This window comes from Carassius auratus, unplaced genomic scaffold (assembly GCF_003368295.1).
Source record: "Carassius auratus strain Wakin unplaced genomic scaffold, ASM336829v1 scaf_tig00214480, whole genome shotgun sequence".
Taxonomy (NCBI): Eukaryota; Metazoa; Chordata; class Actinopteri; order Cypriniformes; family Cyprinidae; genus Carassius; species Carassius auratus.
The window spans coordinates 385,879-401,483 of NW_020527673.1; the positions used below are offsets into that span (position 1 = coordinate 385,879).

Below are 15,605 nucleotides of genomic sequence, written 5' to 3' on the forward strand. Positions count from 1 at the left end.
TTGTGTGAAACAAAGGAAGATATTTTGAGAAATTTCTCATTGTCTATTGTAAACAAAACTGTTTGGCTGGCAAAACGGTTTATATTTCTCAAAATATCTTCTCTTGAAGCCAATGAGTGCGACAGGTTGAAACAACCACCAAAGTAACACACTAAAAACAGTAAGTATTGGCTAAGCATTTCAGTACTGCCCTACTGCCAATTTGTTTCTGTCCTGGTGAACTTTCATTTTCATACAATGAACATTTCCATTTTGGATAATCCTTACATTAGTTGCCACTGAGGAGTTTTGGGGCAACAGGTAAAAATAACCCCATGCCTGCAGCCATATCAAACCCCAGAGAGAGCTCCAAATGAACTACAGAGATTAGTACAGAAATGAGTTCCCTTCCAGAAATTAAACCCTGCAGCCCTTCAGATAATACACCTCCCTTTTCACTCTAACAGACAGAATGAAGTTTTTCCAGCTGGGATCGTTTGATAAAAGCATCTCTCTGGAGACTCTGACAACAGTTGTCATCTTCTGCTTGAACGAGCCGCTGATATGAGGAAGAATGCATTCAGACTCACCTGCAGACGAGGGTGGCAATGATGACGCACCAGGCGGTGCAGCAGCAGTCTGCGTTTGGCTGCTCGTCGCTCTTCTTACGGCGGCAGCACAGCCAGCAGGAGTAGATGACGAGGAAGAGGAGGTCCAAGGCCAAGCATGCCAGAGCTACACTGCCCAGCAGCAGGATAGACTGCACAAGAGATACAAGAGAAGAAAACATGAGCCATCCAAATAATCAGCTATTTAAGACATTATCATTATGGCTTTCTCTGGTTCTGAATATTAAGAGATGCCCACAATTTTTTGGTTATAACATCTGGAGAGAAATAGCCTACACATTGGACAAAGATGAAACTTTCTAGTGATCATTTCGAGAACCAAATAGAGTATACATTGAAAGACTTTATATTAGTCTCTACAACAAATCACTGGCTCCCCGAGCTCAGTCTCTCAAACTGTTTGTGAGCCACAAATACCAAAATGAGTGGCTAACTTTACGAGTAAACATTCATTTGTATTTAATTTTGTACAAAGACTACTAAAATTAAATTTGACAAAAATTTACAATTATTACATTATTATTTCTGTAGTATTTCTTACATGAATATAAACTTACTTAACCTGAAAACTTAGTTTTAAAACTCTCTTTTCTTCTTCTGCATTAGTGCTATTTTTTTTTGTTCTTATTTTATTACTGACTCTTTACTTGTGTTTTCACAACTTCAACCTTGTGTTGAATAAAAATAGATTTAGGTTTGTATATGCTGTCAATTAAAGCGCTTATAAAATAAAAAAATGTAATCTGCAAAAATCTGTAAAAAAAAAAAAAAAAAAAAAAAGGAAAATCTGAATCAGCCGAAAAAATTGCAATCGGTGCATCTCTAATTCTTTTAGTTAGCACAGAGTTTGTATTTCTTTTTGATCAGAACTTATTTATTAAATGAATATTGCAAAAATAATCTACAAATAATGTTTTTTGGTTGTTGTTGTTGTTGTTGCTATTGTTGATTAATTGATTGTTAATTTGTTTTTTTACCCAAATCCTGAAGTGCATAAGTTCAGATCAATGAGGCCTACTATCAATTAGTCCCCACAAAAATACAAAACCTGTGCTTCTACTTCTTCTTTAATTTAATTTAAATGTTCTACCTTGATATTAGCGGTCATAAATGAAAAACAACAACAACAACAACAACAACAATAACATGTGGCAACATATAAATGACCTAATTTACTGTTCATTTCCTGACAATGACTCTTTTTAATTCAAAATATGACTAAGAAAAATCAAAGGCATCTCATAACACTTCCCCTTTTATTAAAATTGAAAACTATGCATAGGTCAATCTAAACTGAGTTTCCCACTACAACTCACTTGACAAGTAACCTGCAGGGGAAGTTTTATGCATAATGAGGTCAGAGCTATTCTCGGTTAAGACACACTTCACTCTGGCAATCTTGTTGTGACAACCACACAGGGATTACGCACTTTAAGATCGTCTGCACTCACATTCCTCAAAAACAGACCCAATTCTTGTCCCGGCCGAATAGCAGGGAATCGTTCAAACGGAGACACCCATGATGGGTTTGGCCTGGTATTCAATCAGTTAATCTGCATGGACTCACTAAACCCCTCTTCGCATGTAAGCATTTCAAATCTCCCAAATCACAGTTTCCATACGGCTTTCAACCCGTGCCAAGCTGTCCGTCAAGCTCCCAGTGTGTGATCACAGGAGAGCCAGGAAAACTATTGTGCTGGTTCAAAAGGGCCCAGCGAGTCAGACTGGAAAAGAGAACAGGTCTTAAAAGCACAGACTGTAATGCTAAAAGGGCATCATTGCTCAACGCATTTACTTTAAAACATAAAGCCTGATTGTTTGACCCAAGATAATTCTTTGGGCTTATTAGGCTTACACTAATAACACCACTTGTGATCTACTGACACGGTCTAAAGAATGGACTGACAATTGTGACAGTGAGTTAAGTTTGTTCGATGCAATTGTTAACAAATAAACAAGATATCAATCAATACAGCTGTATATTAACATTTGTTTCATGTTTGTGAAGTAGTGGATTGCTGAAGGATCATCGGCCGATTTTTTCAGCTTGGCCGATGTATTTGAGTCGGGACTTCTATTATGACGGCGCTGACACAGTGTTCACATTCTCCCTCTTGTTCGTCGTCGTCATTAACAGTTCTGTCTTATACGGATAGAAGTCCATCTAATAATCAGATAGAACGGTTAAACAAAGGAATTAATGTATACAAAAGGTATTATAACGCTTATTTTTTATTAGTAATAGGCAAGCATTATAATACTTCCTCATTTGTCATCAGCATTAAGCAAATATGCATTTATATAATTTAAACAAATCTTTGAATGACTAATGAACATTTAATATCACAAATCTTGCAAACTTAGAATCCAGCTGTGAGATCTTCTGAAGTGTGTATGTGTATCCAGCAAAATTATTGAAGAACATCAGAATATCAGATTTCTCAGACATGGTACCCACACTCATAATATTATCCCTTTATGTCTGAAATTTTGAAGAAAAAATATTTTGATTTTCTACATTTATTATACAAAGTAAGATAAAATGCACAGGATGCTTGAGCGGATTGTATTAGCAGCCTGTTCTATGTAGCATTTGTCTTGGAGTCAAAGCGCACATAGTGAATGATAAACTGCACAGCTGAAGATGGGGGAGAGAGAGAGAGAGAGAGAGAGAGAGAGAAGACACCTGGTGTGCATTGAATGGCACTTGTTCACAGGATTGGAATTAAGTAAATATGTCACCTCGTTTGGCCACTAGTTAGAGGTTAAGCTCACTCCTGATGTCCCAGTTGGGGTTTCCTTGATGAGCTTATCTGTGAACTTTGTCCTACTTTTAATTTCCGCTTTTGATGGTCTGTTTCCATTAAAAGGAGAACAAAGGCAGCTTTGCCTTTAGCTCAAATTCATTATTTATTGATGCAGCTGCCCAAATATTCAGTTGTTGGGCTGCTTGTAGCATTGAGAGAGATGACAGGTTATTAATGTTGCTCAGCAGACTGAAGCCCCTTTCACACTGCCATTCCGGCAAATACACAGGTAAAGTGTTCCTGCAATTGTTCCCTGGTCGCTAGATTTGGCACTTTCACACTGCCAGTGATGACCCGGTATATGTGCGTGCTTTCACACACAGCCCTTGAAGATCCCGTAACGACACGTGACATCAGCGCGTGACGTGTAATGTACGAGTCGAAAACGCTAGGCACGTTATACTTTCACTGAAGCAAGCAAATGATCTCTGCGTCAGCGCAGAAAGTGAGGAACTAACTTATCTCTGCTTCATTACAGTTTGCACATATTTTTTCGTCGCGAACGTTGATCCGTTTCCCAGCTAATGCACGTACTTGTGTTTGGGTAATGAGTTTACCTTTAGCACAGGACTTACTGCCCTTAAAGTAGTGTGTGTGTCTGTGAAATGTCTTTTTTTTTTTTTTATAATATTTTAACCAGACATATTTGTTTATCCTACAGATCAGGAATGATACCATTCAGAAGTTTATGGTCTGTAAGATTATTATTATTATTATTATTACAAATGTGAAAGTAGTCTCTTAAGGTCACCAATGCAGCTTCTGTTTGTATAAAACTATCTACAGCAAAAACATTAATATAACAAAATATTACAATTAAAATAAGTGTTTCATATATTTTAATGTAATTTAAAATATAATTAATGTGATCGTAAAGGAAATTTTTGCATCATTACTCCAGTCAGTCACATTATCCTTGCGAAATCATTCTAATATGTTGATTTGCTCGGTTTTACATTTATTATTATCAATGTTGAAAACAATTGTGCTGCTCAATATATTATTATTTATTTATTTTTCAGGATTCCTTCTTTTTCTAACATTTATTGTCTTACTGACCCTACATTTTGAATGGTAGTGTACACCAAATAATATTAATAGATTAAATTAAGATTAAAACTAATAAACAAAAGCATCACAACATTCCAATGTGTACGGCACGAAAAATTGATATTAATTCTGAGATTTGCTAAATATTGCATTTGAAAGTGTTATCAAAGTATAAGTATTAATTAAGCTAAATTAATAGCATTAATTAAATGAATAGGCATTATAGGCACAATTAAACATCCAGCATATCGACTTATAATGATATACTTTAAATATCTTTCATATTTGCTGATAACTCTGAAATGTGTAGGACCAGCATTCCATCTGTGAACTCAAGTGGACTGAACCAATCTCTGATATTGAACTTCACCCTTTCCCATCCCTAAACACTTCTCATTGGCTATCAATGAGTATTGCATTGAGAAAAGCATGTCCCGTGTTTACAAAGGCCAGGACTGTGGGAATTTGGGCAGTGCTTCTGACAAATCTCTGTGGATAAAAGCCAAGCTGTGAAGGGGAGGACCAGTCAACGGGATGATGGATGAGACTGGATCTCTGAGTTTGTTTGGGTGAGGACAGACCTGCCAGCGGATGAGGAAGGCACACAAGGCTAACTTGAGTGTGTCACCACTGGGTTGTCTACCATGAGTTAATTAACCTGAATTATGTTATTTGGGATATCTTTTTTCGGCATTAGGAATGGATATGACATTCGCAAACCTTACTTGGAGTAATCTGATATTGACTTAAAAGGAGATTGTATTTTCATATTTAGTCTTTATCAAACCATGCTAAACCATGTGTTTCCTTTAGCTTTCTAAGCGGATTTAGCTGAAGTTATTTTCATGGGGTCTTTATCAAAAACATCACTGTAGTGTTGTTCATTTGCCTTACTAGTTCCGGTCTTCTTGTTTGTGGGAATGTGGGTTTAAGCACGGCTTGAAGTGCAATTTGAAAAACAAAACCCTAGTTGCTTTCCCACTCCCACACCCACTCCCCAGGCTGGTTGTGGGGGAGGTTGGAGAAATTTGTGACTGGCCTCTTCACGTCATGGGGAGAGCGCCAGAACATTTCAATTTTTGCTAATTGTAGTGCTGGTGTTTGTGGAGTCATTTTAGCGTGTCGTTCTCAGGGATGTCGTTGGGCGCACAGGAAGTGGGAGCGGGGATGCTGATAATCTGTTTTGTCAGCATGTTTGTATGGTGAGATACAGACGGACGAGGCCGTCCTGTCATCAGGCCTGGCAGGAAACACAAGCTGTCTCTCATAGTGGCACATTGCCAATACATTCAGCACGTGGTCAGCTGGTTATGAAGGATTTGTGAAGGAGCCGTTCAGAGAGCGGTGTAAACACAACCCTGTTTGCAATATGAATGTCTCGGCTTTCACTTGACTCCAAATCTGATCTGCGTGGCTGATTCTTTTACAGTTTACATCTACTGTAGGTGTTAACTACTGACTTCCTGTGCATGTGTGTGGGAAGGTCTATTGCCACCCATTCTGCCTTCAAAGGCTGAAATGCTTTTGACATCCTCTCTGAAAGTGTTGCAAACTCCTCCCCAGATTACTGTTGCTTTGCCAAAGAAATCTCTGACCCAGATTTGGCCCCTTGCTGCTCCAACTGCAAATGAAAAGAACCTCAGCTTTTTTCCATGATAAAGTGGAGGCTCCCTGAGGAAAATTAAATGCTTTGGTATATCAACATGTACATTTTAAGCTATAAGCTATATATCTCGGTCTTTGAGATGCTTGCTTGTTTTTTTATTATATATATATATATATATATATATATATATTTCCTATTAAAGGCAGTTATATAAGATTTATTTATTTTAATAAAAAGGGAGACTGGTTTTTATACTGTCACTGCACTAGGTCAAAACTGATTTAAATATCTCAAGCATGTTTACTTTTGTTTATAATGTCAATAGATCACAAGTCGTGTCGTTATTTTTTACATTCTCTTGCAAAACAATCTGAGAGTGATTGTCATGTTCACATATGGCTGCATGAACTGAATCAGGAATAAACACCTGCACCTTTTCATGGTTTCTGTTACCCACCACCATACCACCCCACACACATGATGCTTTTTTTGGAAACTAATTGGTCTAGATTTTAAACCTGTAGTTTGAATTTCTATTTTGGATGCAAAAAAAAGTGTGTTATTTCCTGTGGCAGGTGTGACATTTTCTCGTGTCGTTTCCTGAAGCAGCAACATTCGCTCAAAAGCTTCAGGCTGATCTATTCTAGACTCTTTTCCTGGGTTGTTTAGATGGTCTTGTGCTTCAGTCTCTGCCAGACTGAATGAAACGGCTTGTGTGTTTGATTGCTGTGCCACATTCATTCAAAGAACCACAGTCTCCTATCAGAGAATCAAGCCCTTTCATAGATGCATGGCTCTAAAATGAGAATTAAGCCGACAAACAATTCAGTCACTTGATAAAGCTGAATAACAACTCAACGGTTGATTGTTTTGGTGCAGATTTTTCAAACTTGAAAATACCATTTCTTTAAAACAACTTTCATTCTGAAAAATAGATTCTACTCCATTTTTTCCTAGTGTAATTTCATGCAGATTTTTATATTTTAATTTAAATTGTTTTAAATAAACTAAACAGTAAATGGCATAGCTTGTTTGTCATTGCTAAGTGGAGCACAGTGAGATTCCATGTTTGGCTAAAACTTCCTTTCTCTGAAACATGACAGGATAAAGGGTGGTGCATTTTTAGCAAATACCATTCGGATGGCCTACAGCCAGCAGCACTTCAGCGCAGTGATCTTGTTTGAAATGCTGCTGTTGTTCTTGGGCAGTGCTATCGCTCAAAGGGGTCTCTCGCTACGCCGCGTCCTGAATCAGCGTATGGAAAGAGCCGATCCATTGAGATAATCTGCTGTAGATCACCGTCTGTTTAGAAAAGCTGAGTCTGGGTCTTTTCCTGTTAGCAGCAATAGGAGAAACATGGCAGGATTGAAATCTCGGTAATTGCGGTGACCTCCTTGGCACAAGTTCTCACAGGAAAACACAAGCACTCCGAGTTGGCAAATGCCAGCTGTATTTCATATCTTTAACTGGTGGGAAGTCTGTTGAAAACGTGTAGATTGTGTTAGATTTAAGTAGACTTTAATGCATTATCAGGTGCTTTTATCCAAAGCGACTTGAAGTGTATTTAAAGTACACGTTTTTTCAATTAATGGATTCCCTGAGAGTCAAAACTATGACCTTGGCATTGCAAGCACTCTGAGCTACAGGAAGTAGATACAACGTTTAATGCTGTTTTTGGCAGTAACGCCCCACACTGGCTAATGTGATGTTTCTTCTTGTTTGCAACTCGTTTTTCTTGTTTGAAACCAAGAAAGTAGATGGATTTAGTAGACATGCAAACCTCTCGTTTCTTCTGCCATTTTCTACTAGGGCTGATTATTCAGTTGCGTTGTGTATTTATATAAAGCCACAGCTTTCTGCCAGTACACTGAGATGATCTCATGGACGCAAAGGCTGTTAATCACGTTCTCCAAACACATTATCAGAGGTTGTCAGCTATGCAGTTCTGGCAAGATCTGCCATTCTTGGTAAATGAGGCTATTTAAGCACTGATTAATCATTTCAAGAGTGCTTACTGGCCATTCTCCCAGATGGTGCTGGCACCAAGTAACACATTTCCTCATCCTGAGATGTCATATCAGCCATCGTCATCATCATCATTCACACTTCATATGTCTCAGATGAGATCCTGCCTCACGTTTCCCATTGTTGCAGTGAATGGTTTTGGGGTTGAGTTGGACTTCGGCTAGTTATGACTGATTCATTTAAGCTATTTCAGTGGCCCTTTCAAGTTGTATACATAATTTTTACACACATGGAGCACAAAACTAGTTCTAAAGTCACTGGGGTATATTTGTAGCAATATCTAACAATACATTCTATGGGTCAAAATTATAGATTTTTCTTTTATGCCACAAATCATTAATATATTAGATAAAAATCATGTTCCACGAAGATATTTTGTAAAGTTCCTACCGTAGATATATAAAAACTTATTTTTTATTAGTAATATGCATTGCTAAGGACTTCATTTGGACAACCTACAAAAAAAAAAATCCCGATTTAAAAAAACCCATATGACTGGTTTTGTTGTCCAGGGTCACATATTAGCAATGGGTCGTGATGGCTGTCTAATCATCCAACAACGGTTTAGTCTATTGGTGACATTGACTAGAAAAGAGGTTCATGGTTCATCATCTGCTACTTAATGTGAATAGTCATCAGTGAAGAAAGTCTTGGTTTATTCGTTTATCATCAGTATGTGTCTGTTCATAAATGTCCACAGGTCTGTTACAAGTCGGCACAACCCTCAATGTCTATTTCTGAACTGTCTCAGTGAAAGATTCAGAAGACCTCACAAAAGATTCATTTTTCTTGACGCGCCACTGTGAATAGTGGACATTGTAGATTGTGGATAAGTGGTTTTCACAGGCTATACAGCATGAGGCTTAATCATGCTTCTAATATTAGATCGCTTTAGCATTTCCCCGCAGGGACTGGGTTGTCTTGATTTTTGGAAATAATTTCTCCATCACACAGAAATGTAAAGCAGCAGTGACGTAATGGACATGTTCTCCAGATTCAACGCAGAGGTCTTGAATTCAACCATTTTGAAACGATTTCTAGTAGAGACATGCAAAACACAGGGGTCTTGATATTTTCATCTTTCTATGCATCAGCTGGTCGACTGTCATGAACAATCCCTGGTTTTGAGGACAGACTGACTGCTCAGAAGCGTGTGTTAGCTAAGGTGATCTAATTACCAAGGCTTATGTCTAGTAAACAAGAGCGGTGAAGTATACTTGTTGTTCTATTGCATGATTACCCTGTTATTACCCTGTAGCCTGATACCCTAACCTAGATTTTACCTGGTGAATTATTATAATTGATGTAATGATAAAATTGGAATAATTTAGCAAATGATAAAGCAAACTTTTGTTACCATATCCTGACTGTGTCCATTTAAATTGGAAATGGCAGTATGACTGACATAAATGACCAGTCAGGCAGAATGTATTTGATCAAAATACAGCAAAAACAGTACTATTGTGAAATAAAATTTAAAATACGTTTTCTGTTTGAATATGTTTAATATATATTTTTTCCTGTAAAAGCAAAGCTGATATTTTAGCAGCCATTACTTCAATCTTCAGAGTAGTGTGCAACCAATATTGTTTTTTTTGACACTCAATGTCGAGGTTGGAAAGCATTTTTTGTACAAATTGTAATATTTAAGAAATGTTAAATCATTTGACAATGGATTATAATAATAAATGTGTAAAATAAACATACATTGTATTTTTCAAAAATAAATAAATATTTAATAAAAATATAATTAAAATGGAAGTAAACACTGTAACCTATAGGGCACACCATATTCTGGGAAGTTTGTGTACATTGGGAATCCAATTATTATTATATTTTTTTAAATAAAGCCAGAGTAAAACACATTTTACATACAGCACACAGAGAAAATTACATGAATAAGGTAGTGGGCAAATGCATAAAACACAGCATAATTTGAACACGCAATCTGCTGGACACACAAACACTTCACAAGATCTCACAGCTGGATTCAACTTAGTTTGCAAGATTTCTGATATTAAATGTTCATTAGTCATTCAAAGATGTGTTTAAATGATATAAATGCGTATTTGCTTAATACTGATGACAAACGAGAAAGTATTATAATGCTTGCCTATTACTAATAACCAAAACAATCATTATAATACCTTTTGTATACATTAATTCCTTTGTTTAACTGTTCTATCGGATTATTAGATGGACTTCTGTCCGTATAAGACAGAACTGTTAACGACGACGAACAAGAGGGAGAATGTGTCAGCGCCGTCAAAATAGAAGTCCCGACTCAAGTTTTTTTCTTCTTGGCTGATGTGTTTATCGGCTGATGCCGATATATATATATAAAAAAAGCCAAATAAAAATGCTGTGGTGATATATCGGTCGATTACTAGTAAAAACTTGTTTTGGACTCAGGCCTTCCCCTCCAACCATGCAGAGGAGCATCTAGACATTTCAAGTACAGTTGTCTGTAATTCTATATGCACCTGATGTCAATGGCATCTGACAAGAGGAAGTTAGAACCCTTAACACAACTGTAAAAACAGAGAATTGCTTCCTCGTGTGCTTTAGCTTGTTTCTGCCATGCTGTTTTAAGACATTCTTCCAGTGCTGATGCTTCGGAAAATCCCCAGAAAAACGTTTTCAAACAGCTGACAATCTATCCTGGGCTTTATGACCCAGAAGCACTGAATTCTCTGCCTTCACCTCTGCTCTCCATCTCAGCTGCTTTCTCCAGCAACTTTTACATCTCTGTGCCTGCATGATTTCCAGCAACTATATGCTAGAAGACCAGCAGGCAATGAGCATTAAAGCTTGCGACTGCTGTTTCTAAATTAATCCACTCACTTTTGCCTTGATAGTTCCTCTAAACTTCTAGCAGAAAAATAAGTGATTCTCCTCATCATTTGAACTTATACAGCATTACATTTTGTTGAAATTCATTAAATAGTGTTGGGGTGATATTTAGTCGATAAACAAAAGGTAAAACTGTCTAAGGAAGCACCTTGATCCAATACACGGACAATATACAAGACAATCAAATCATTATATGTGCACAGACAACCTCGAATAACCCCATTACAGGTGCAAAAAAATATTATAATTATGTTCCTACAGTTCTGGAACTATATTGTGCTACACGAATTCTCAATTTTATTCAAATAACCAAATCTGTCATTTAAAACTTGCCATTTGCTTGGGTTTATGGTGATGGTCAAGCACAATTACGACTTCTTTACATGTGTGTTCCTAATTACCAGCTGGTTTGACCCAACACTCCATAAAGCGAACAACAGTGAAGGCAGAACTTGATTTAAGGAGCTTTGATTAGAGGTATTGTCACCAGGCTTATGGCACTGCTGGCTTGTCTTTAGGCCATCTGTTGTCTCTATGATGAAAGACTACAGCCAAGTAGTTGAAAGGGTGCTCAGAAGCCTACTTTCTACCTTCACTAGCCACGCATGGGTGTGTTCAGCATTGGAGAGATCCAAGGCTTAATAACAATAATGAATTCATAATAATGATGGAATTATAGTTACTGCCATTTTATGGCACAAAGAAATGTGCACATAAAACAAATATAATCACTGCATAATCACTTTAAGAGATAAGCTCCTACTAACTATTGAACTAAAATGAACGGTTTGTTCTTGTGCTTTAACTCCTTAGACAAAGAGGTATATGGGTTTCAGTCCTCCAGGGCAGCTGGCATTTACAAAAGTATGTTTGCACGTTCTACAGAGCATTTTTTATTGCGAATGTGTGCTGATTTTGTTCTTTTAATATCAATTGCTAAGAACATTAAGCCCATTAAGCCATGTTAAGCATTTTCATTATAATGGTTTTCTAAGTGGAAAACATTTATGTAAAAATCTCGTTTTGCTACTTGGATTAGAGTGCCATTGTCTTTAGTAGTGGATAGGACTGGGCGATGTGGCCAGAAATATTATCACAATATATATCAGCTATACTCTAGAGGGACTTGGCTGTTGTTATTGATTCTATTTGGAAGTCTACCGGAAGTTAAATCAGGGCCACAAAAGCGCACATGCTCAGTAACGTTTGTTTATGTTGTTGACGTTGAAACCGTCTATAAAGAACTATCACAATAAATGTCAAATCTTTCTTTCAAGTTGAAAGCCAGATTTTTGTTCCAAGTTAAATTTGTAGAAATCAGACCATCAACAAATACCTATAAATAAAAAAATAATAATTGCCTAGTTTCTGCATGTTCTAATGAGTGATATTGTTTCAAATCAAGAAACGGGTTTCGGTTGCCTGATTAATAATAATAATAATAATAATAATAATCACCTTTTGTCTCTTAGAAATGCATATTTGATAGAAGAATGAGTTAGGATGCAGAAGTTAATTTTTGTACATTATCAAAATCAGTAACATCTGTAAAAATTATATGGTTAAATTGATTCTGATCAAGTTTTTATTTATACATTTTTTAATTAAGCATTGGTCTCCCATAGTAGCATACATTTAAATCATGATAAACACAGTTAAAAACACGCATGTAGCTCAATACCATGGTAAAAATATAACTGTTTTCAGGTAGCCTATTTGTATGAAAAACAGTAGTCTAAAAACATTCAGTATAAATGCACATGCTATAGCTTCATAACAAACACATACTACAATTATATACCATTTCTCCTGTAATAAAATACAGTGTGAATATCCCAAATTTCTGCCACAATACCATGGTGAAGCTAGTGTTACTACAGTAAATCCATGGTTAATGATGGCGATGTGTAGATTGAAAAGCCTTCTGACTGTCTCGTTGCACACAGTGTTTCTTCATTTTGGCTTTAAACTAGTTTAAATCACAGATTCATTTGTGTTTATCGCTGAATTCAAGTACTTCACACTGGATCTCACAGAGCTGTTTAAAGCTTGTGCGACCGAGAAAAACCAATCTGCTCTAATAAGCTTGTCCCACACGGCAGTTTGAACTTCGATCCGAGTGGATAAACCGTCCGTGTGGCATGATTCAAATGAGTGATTATTATCGTTATCAAATTATTGCCCCGCCCTAGTGGATAATGTTTATGGCAAGAACCAAGTCTTCTGCTGGTCGTTGTTTTAGAACATAAAAATGTTTAAAAAAAGCTTTCTGACCCTGCAAAGACAGCAACGCAACTGAAACAAGTTCAAGGCACAGATACGTAGTACAGACATCATTAAAATAGTCCATGTGACATCAGTTATTCATCAGATATTTTATGAAGCTACAGGAATAGTTTTTGCACATTGTGGAACTTTAATGAACGCGCATCGAATACTGACATGGAAGACAAGAAAGGAAGAGAAGAAATTGTTGTATAAAGTCATTATTATTGTTTTCTTTGCACACAAAAAGTATTATCATAGCTTGATGTCCTTACTAATTTTCTGGGCCTTGACTGTGGTAGTTCTGATGCTGTCTATGCAAGGTCAGAAAGCACCCGGATTTCATCAAAAATGTCTTAATTTGTGTTCTGAAGATGAATGAAGGTCTTGCGTGTTTGGAACGACATAGGGGTGATGCAATTCATGACAGAATTAAAATTTTTGGGTGAACTATCCCTTTAAGCCACATTAAGCATATGGAATGTCCCCAAAATTAAAACTTTTTCAACATGACTTGAACGCAATGTTCACTACTGTTCCGGAAATAAAATGGAAAATCTGGAATGATTGTAGAACTCCTTGACCAAAAGGAGGAAAATTGTTTTGTTCCAGTCATATAGGATACTCCAGTCCAGCTTTGCAAGGCAACAACTGACAAGCAACTCTTGATGCTTTGGCTACTTTTGTAACTAATTTAGTTGGTTGAGAAGAAATACATGAACTTACTGGGTCAATATATGTCTCAAATTAAATAACTTAATTCAAGCAAACCGCTGACATGTTATATACTGAATATCAGCATGGCTGCTACTACTTGTCTACAGCTGTGCCTATATGCAGAATAACAGCACTGTGTGTGTGTGAGATATTAAACAGCACTTCATCTACACATGTTGCTAACAGTAGCATTATTACTGTAATACATGGCCTTACCTGTTGGTATGAGGAGTCCTCGGGTCGAAAATCACTGCTGGTTTGTTCAAATTGCAGATTAAAGTGAGGCAGTCTGTGAAGAAGGTTAACCCACCAGGGAGGAGAGTAATTCACAACGGCTGCCATAATCTTTATGACAATAACACTCCGAGCCGAGAGAAACTAAAGCAGGAGGTTTAAAACTTCTGTCAGTGCTTAAACAATATCATTAGAGACTATAAAGTCACACATAAAGCTGCTCTTTCCTGGAAAAAGCACATCTATCGTCCTTCATCCGGGGTGATATGGAGCTAAAATAGACTAACAAGCGCATACAAGTCCCTTGGAGAGAAACCGAAAGCTAATTGTTAAGTAAAACGAGGGGTTTAATTATTCAACGTGGATCGGTAAAGAGCTAATTATTTAAACCGCTTCAGAAGTGTCCAGTAGTATAAAACAGGACTTCGGTTTTCCTATGCCCACCGTCTGGCTGGCAAACACGAGAAAAGCGTGTATTACAAGCTCCTACTTCCCCTCTTCAGACTGTCTATTGTTTGGATAGCTACATTAAAACTACACGCATGCACACAATAAAACCTGAGATATGCGAGCATTCAGAGCTGAATCCTTTCGAGAGCCAAGCCTCAGTCCCCAGGCTGCTCTCAGCGCCAGCCAGTTATAAGATGTATCTCCCTTGCTTTATGTGTCAGTCATTGGCCGAGATTAGTGCCAAGCGTTTGTCTGTGTCTCCGTCATTCCCACGGTGGAACTCTTCCGTCCTTTTGTCCTTATTAGTCCTAAATGACCGGGGAAGGTATTTGTGAAGTCGAGATGTCCGTGTGTGGGTTAGTGGACGCCACGCGACTCCTCCCCGTCGACAAAACTCGATGAGCTGAACTCTAATGCAGTGTGTGTGAGTTAGTGAGTGAAGCAATATTCAAGCGACAAGCCCGGTGCCACCGAAACAAACTCACGCTGAGATAGTGGAGTCTTATCAGGCCACGACACAACTGTTGAGAATGCTGACATCTAGTGCTCAGACACACTACTACACATACGACACAACTATTGCGTATGTATTCATTAATATAAATGGTCTTTTTGAAAATGGAGGCAGGTTAAACTATTATATCGCTTACCAGCTAGTTGATTATTATTTATTTTTTTTACACATATTCCTTTAATTTTTATTAAAGGTAGCATGATTTAAAATATGATTTATGACAACTGGAAAATGTATCACTTAATAACATATAAATGTAATGTATGAGAATTACATTATTTATAAAATTAAATAAAAATGAAATCAAATGAGTTGTATTTATTTTATAGGTAAAAATGTGATGATTTTTCATATTAGGCACAATGTTTTGGGGTAACATAAAATTCTATGGCTTAAAATGATTGATATTGTTACATAGTTGTTCATAAAAATATAACGTTAATTTATTAAATTTATTAAAAAATCAAATCAAATCA

The 15,605-nt window shown here is 37.0% G+C and overlaps 1 protein-coding gene across 1 annotated transcript in view; it reads right to left on the reverse strand.

Moving 5' to 3' along the window:
- Positions 1–15,159, reverse strand: part of ttyh3a (tweety family member 3a) — a 52,241-nt gene extending 37,082 nt beyond the window's left edge. The window contains exons 1-2 of the mRNA XM_026257726.1: positions 14,148–15,159; positions 570–739 (exon numbers count right to left, since the gene is read on the reverse strand). Of these exons, the coding sequence (XP_026113511.1) occupies positions 570–739; positions 14,148–14,273 (296 nt within the window). The 5' untranslated portion in view covers positions 14,274–15,159. The remainder of the gene's footprint in view (positions 1–569; positions 740–14,147) is intronic.
- Positions 15,160–15,605: the final 446 nt, after the last annotated feature.